The 6,026-nt window shown below is 55.8% G+C and overlaps 1 protein-coding gene across 1 annotated transcript in view; it reads right to left on the reverse strand.

Annotated features, from left to right (window-relative positions):
• Window positions 1–484: 484 nt before the first annotated feature.
• The window catches only part of ARHGAP33 (Rho GTPase activating protein 33), a 13,429-nt gene continuing 7,887 nt past the window's right edge, over window positions 485–6,026 (reverse strand). The window contains 8 exon segments of the mRNA XM_014464257.2: window positions 485–1,650; window positions 1,734–2,045; window positions 2,047–2,114; window positions 2,207–2,869; window positions 4,507–4,581; window positions 4,659–4,804; window positions 4,889–5,042; window positions 5,676–5,821. Of these exon segments, the coding sequence (XP_014319743.1) occupies window positions 853–1,650; window positions 1,734–2,045; window positions 2,047–2,114; window positions 2,207–2,869; window positions 4,507–4,581; window positions 4,659–4,804; window positions 4,889–5,042; window positions 5,676–5,821 (2,362 nt within the window). The 3' untranslated portion in view covers window positions 485–852.

Genomic DNA, 6,026 nt, shown 5'->3' on the forward strand with positions numbered 1-6,026 from the left:
CACTACTCCCCAGGATGGATCTGCTGGAGATTATAGCAGAGCTGCAAGGTGGATGCCAACTCGGAGACAGGCCCAGCCTGGACCCCACTCCTGACCGATTCTTAGGATATCCACGGCCCCTCTGCAGTTACCGTCCCTAAGAGTCTCTCAAGAGTGACTCCCCACTCAGCACCTGCTGAAGTGATAAGATGATAAAGCAGCCCAGCCAGTTTGGCTCGGTGGTTGAGCGTTGATCCATGAACCAAGAGATTACCAGTTCCATTCCCAGTCGGGGTATATGCCCAGGTTGCAGGTTCGATTCCCAGAAGGGTATGTGCAGGAGGCAGCCAACTGATAATGCTTCTCTCTCATCGATGTTTCTATCTCTCTATCCCCCTCCTTTCCTCTCTCTCTAAAATCAATAAATACATATTTAAACAAAAATGATAAAGCAGCCCATTGCCTCTTTGTTCACTGAGCCTAGTCCCAGCATGACACTAGCAGCCACATTTTCACCATTTTTATTCATTAATTTTGTCAGATGGTTTAGTAGGGCATGTGGGAGATGGGCAGGAGTTGTCCCCCAACCCCTGTGCATAGGTCAGGACATGCTGGGGGCTCCTGGAGGAAGAGGATGGACAGTGTGTCAGCCTAGCCCTCAGATTTGTGTGAGAGCCCCATGATAGAGGTTGGTGGGGGAATGGGGGTGCCCTTAGTCCAGGGTAGGGAAGCCATACAGGTTAGGGATCCACATCAGAAGCAAGTTACAAAGTTAGAAACCTGGAGTAGGGGTCAGGAGCTCAAGAAAATACAAAACAAGGAATTGAGTTGGGCCAAGATCAGTGAGAAGGGAAGGAAGGTCTCTGCTCTGGTTCAGCAGTAACTTCGGGTCTGGCCCTCACAGTGAAGGGACCAGCTGGGAGTGGGGTAAGGGGGTGGGGGACTCACTCCCTCCCTTCCTTGGCCCCCATTCCTGTACAAGGACCCTCGGTGGTGCTTGCCCTGCCTCCCATAGGCTGGTGGAGCTGCCCTGTAGTACAGGAGAGGCTCAGGAGAGCCCCAGGCCCCAGGCACCCTGTGAGGGGTGTGAGGATCCCAGGGGGCCCTCTCTTTCTGGGGAAGGTGGAGGGCTGTGGGGCCTGAATCTGAACGGCTATGAGGATGGGCAGGAGGGGAAGAGGAGCTGGAAGAGGTGGATGAGGGACCCCTGGGCCCTAGGGCTAGGTTGACATAGAGGGGTTCAGGCCGAGTGGGGCACCTGGCAGGGTGCTGAAGGGCTGAATAGCCCAGGTGGTTATGGGGAAAGCAGGAGGGGGGTGGTGGGTAGCTGAGTAGGAAGTCAGGGGACCTATGGAATGGTGGTGATTGGTCAAGCATGCCATATGAGGCATTGAGTCTATCTGGTGGCATGGAGCGAAAGGGACTCCAGGGCTGGGTGGTGCCAGGGTAGGGAGACCCCTCACCCGCCTCAATCTCATAGTACAGGTTCTCTCCCCTGTCAAGTGGTGCAGGGGGACCCAAAGGGCTCCTCCAGACTGGGGTTGGGGAACTGGGCTGGAAGGATGAGGAGGCCAGGGGGTACAAGCCTGGTTTGGGGACCCCAAGAAAGGGTGGCAGGCACTCCTGGGGAGCTGAGGAGAAGCAGCCAGGGGTTCTCACAGAAGAAACAACCTGGAGGAGACAGAACATAGGAACTGGGACAATGTCTCTGGCACATCCCTGAAGCCCCCACCCTTCCCGAGCTGGGCACTGACCTGGGCAGAGCTTCTGTGTCCCCTCCTTGAGATCCCCATGGGCCGCTGGCTCCTCACCAGGCTCCCAACACTTTGTTGCCGTGGTAGGGAGGGTGAGGGTCCTGGAGCCCAGGCATCAGGGGAGGGGGCGGGTGGCCCACTCCCTGAGGTCCCGAGGGGCTCACCACCCACCTTCAGGGACAGTGAGCAGTAGAAAGGGGAGCGGGGAGCCGATGGGGTACTCCCATGCTCCTGTTGGCTCTGTCTCTGGGCCACCTGCTGAGCCTGCTCAGCCAGGGCCAGGGCCATGAGGCGTGCTGGGTTCTTGGGGGGGTGGAGGTGGGGCCCCCCCAGGGCGCAGGAGGGACAGGGGTGGGGGCAGTGGTGAATCCATGACAGGTCCTATACAAAGAGGAACGGGAAGGGGCGTCAACCAGGTCTTGGATGCAGCCTCAGGGTCCGTGAGGGTGTTGAATGGGTTGAGTAGGACTCACCATGCTGTCGTTGGGCTTCCCCGGGACCAGGTAGTGCTAGGTTGCTGCAGACCTCCTGTTGACAGGTGTCACTCAGCTGGGCTTCAGCTCCATGTGGCAGCAGGGGGATGACATGGGGGCACAGGCCTGGGCTGGGGCTGAGTGCTGGTGTTGGGGTGAGTGAGGCAGGTGTTCCCCCAGCCCCCAGCAGCTCCAGAACAGCAGGTGGCACTGATACAGACAGGGGCTCTGAGATATCCAGGGCAGTGGACGAAGCAGGGCTGGTGGGCCCATGGGGCAAAAGGGCCTGGGAAGTTGCCCTGGGTGGGAAGGCAGAAGCAGGGGCTGGGGGGGCCGGGCTGGCAGGAGGTGCAGGGTCCCCTGGGGTAGGGCTGCTGCAGCGAAAGGTAAGGGGATCAAAGTCGAGCCCCCGGAGCCCCTCCAGGCAGTGAGGTGGGCTGAAGTCCAGATCATCACCATCATCTAGCCAGGCTGAGGTTCGGTGAGAGGGGGAACCGGAAAGTGCCCCGAGCCCAGCTGCTGAGGATGAGGAGGACTCAGAGGACTCAGAGGATGCAGAGGAGGACGAGGACAGGCTCTCACAGGAGCCCGCCGGTGCTGGACCCACAGGGAAAGCATCACTGCTAGAGTGGGGTCGCCGTAGCCTGCTCAGCCTCTGGAGGCCTGGCGGGGAGGAAGGGCAGTTAGGGGTCAGGGCTCAAAAGTTTACATACCCACACATTAGTGAGAACAGGGCACACAACCCAGGAGGCTGGGAAATATGCAGAGGCACTTCCCTGGGTAGGGCCACAATGGCTGTGAACCCAGGGAGAGCTGTTCAGACTCACAGTGACAAAGGAAGTGAATGGCAAGTCCCTGGGGAGAACCATTCCAGACCCAAGGGCCAGAATAAAGTCTGACAACCCCACAGCTATGAGCATGAGACCAATAGGATCCCAAACAAGGCTGATGGGAGTACAGACTGGGGCGACCACGTTTGGAAAACAATTGGGCATTTTCTTGTTCAGTTGAACATGCATATACCCTAGAGCAGCGGTTCTCAACCTGTGGGTCGTGACCCCTTTGGGGGTTGAACGACCCTTTCACAGGGGTCGCCTAAGACCATCGGAAAACACATATATAATTACATATTGTTTTTGTGATTAATCACAATGCTTTAATTATGTTCAATTTGTAACAATGAAAATACATCCTACATATCAGATATTTACATTACGATTCATAACAGTAGCAAAATTACAGTTATGAAGTAGCAACGAAAATAATTTTATGGTTGGGGTCACCACAACATGAGGAACTGTATTAAAGGGTCGTGGCATTAGGAAGGTTGAGAACCACTGCCCTAGAGTATGTGTAGAGCTCTCTCAAGAGTGTGGGCATGGCAGGGAGCACCCATAGAGCCCCAGATCCATCAGGAGTGGGATGGACAAGCAACTCCCGATGAAATATCCACATGGAACACTAAAGATCAGCAGGCAGGAGTGAGCCTGAGCTATACCTGGCAACACGATGGTATCTGTAATGTAGTGGTGAATGAAGTCAAGTGCCACATACAGCACTAAACCCCCTTTCTTATGATACCTTTAATTGACATTTTAAAATGACTAGAACTGCTCAATGTTTATGTATACATCTGTACGTGATAAAACCTTAAAACCAAGGATGACAGCCCTGGCCAGTGTGCTAAGTGGTTAGAGCTAAGCCCACTCACCAGAGAGTTCTGGGTTCAATTTCCCGTCAAGGGCACGTACCTGGGTTGCAGGTTTGATCCCCGGCCCTGGTCAGGGCACGTGCAGGAGGCAACCAATCGATGTGTCTCTCTCACATAGCTGTTTCTCTATCTCCTTTCTCTCTCACCCAACCTCCTCCCTTCTACTTGCTCTTAAAAGAAAAAAAGAAATCAATGGAAAAAATATCCTCCAGTGAGGATTAATAAACAAACAAAAAAATCAATGAGGATGATGACCATCTAACTAGAGGATGCCTCTGGTGGATAGGCAGCAGGTAGGAGAGGGGAGGAGCTTAAAGATAAGGTAGTGGGGGTTCTTTTAGTTCTGGCCAGTGGGTACATGGGTGTTCATTATATTATTTATATTTTTTCAAAAGGAATGAATAAGACTGTTTGAAAGGACTCTGTATGGACCATTGATCACAGTGTGTTATGAACTAAGGGTGATGCTTTATCCAATTCATCATACCCAATGTCCAAATTAAAAACTATAAACCACCAAAACCCCCAAATTTGAAGTACAGCATTTGGAGGCTCCACCCCGCCACAGGCCAGGCCACCCTGAGCTCACCAGCCCCGCTGGCCTGAGATGACAGAGACTCCTCACTCTTGGCAGATCGGAGTGTGACTGTGTCAGGTCGGTTGCCTGCAAGGAGATGAGAAGGGTCACAGAGGCACTCCAGAGTGCCTCCCCCGCACCATGCTGACTGCCCGACCGCTGACCTGAAGGCTGTGGTGGAGCACGCATCCCCCCCAGCCAGGGAAGAGGCTTCTTCCTGGGAATGCTGGGGCCGCGGCCCAGTGCAAAGAAAGTCTTCCAGCTGCTACCACCCGGCTTCCGCTGTTTCTGGCCTCTCTCCCCTTTCCTCCTGGAGTTTGGGTGAGACCCAGGAAGCAGTCTGAGGAGCTGGGACCTCAAGGCTGACCCCTCCTCTCCCCTGCATCCCACTCACCTTTCCACAGGAGAGTCTGAAGCCTTGGGAGCTGTGGATTCATTGGGTGTCCCCAGTCGGCCCTGGGTTCGAGCCTGGGCTTCCTCCAGCGTCAACAGGCGAGTGGAGGGGCCACTGCCCACAAGGGACTTGGGCCTGGGAAGGAGGCAGCGGCCTGGGGAGTTGGTAAAGTGGGCAGCTGTCATCCCAGGGAACATTCAAGGTAACAGATAAAGCTAAGTGCTACTGCCCAAGCTCTGGCCCCAAAGCATAACCCCCACCCCGGCTGGCAAGGCAGGGAACCAGAGAGGATCAGGTGGGAATGGGTGGGCAGCAGGCAGGTGAGCAGGAATGAGGCAGAACCAGCTGATGAGGCAGCTCCCAGCAGCCAGCAAAGGCAGTGGCTCTGGCTTCAGTTACCTCGGCCCAGAGGGCCCTCCGATGTGCTGAATCCTGATTGGACTGGGGTCCCGGGCAGGGTGGGGAGTCTGGGTGGGGCCTGGGCAGGGTCAAGTCTGGGGACCTCCCACCTCCTCCCAGGTGGACCTCTGGCCCCAAGCACCCCCAGGAGCTACAAGGGGTGGAGGAAGAACGATGTCCAGGCCAAGAAGTGGGGATCCTGAGCGTAGGAGCTGAAATGAGAAGGGTAGGGAGGGGAGGGAGAGGCCGGGGCGGGGTCCTCAAGGAGCCAGGGAGGAGGTACAGCTTCAGTGGGTAGGGACAGGGCTGGGAGCCCTCCTGCCCTCCCACTGCAGTCCTGACAATGAGGAGGCAGTAGCCAGGACATCAGGAGGTAGGACAAGCATACCTGCAGGGTCGAGGCCAGCAGAGGTGAAGGTGTCACTGAACAGGACATCCACATGGGTGAGCAGGAATTCCACCACCACTGACTGCACCCGCACCTCACGGAAGGCTGCTGCCCCACCCAGCCCCACTGACTCCAGCTCCATGGACCTGAATGGGAGAGGGAGAGGGGGGTCAGGTGCCTTGTGCCACAGCTGGAGGAGGGGGAGGGTTGTGACGAGGTTAGGTAGGGAGCTAATAGAAGCAAAGACTGTCATTCAACAGCTCTGATTTATCAAATTGATCACATCTACAACTTGGTCTCAACTTTTCCCCAGCTTGCTCCCTCACCACCTTCCCATCTCAGTCAATGCAG

The sequence above is a fragment of the Myotis lucifugus genome, unplaced genomic scaffold (genome assembly GCF_000147115.1).
Source record: "Myotis lucifugus unplaced genomic scaffold, Myoluc2.0 scaffold_244, whole genome shotgun sequence".
NCBI lineage: Eukaryota > Metazoa > Chordata > Mammalia > Chiroptera > Vespertilionidae > Myotis > Myotis lucifugus.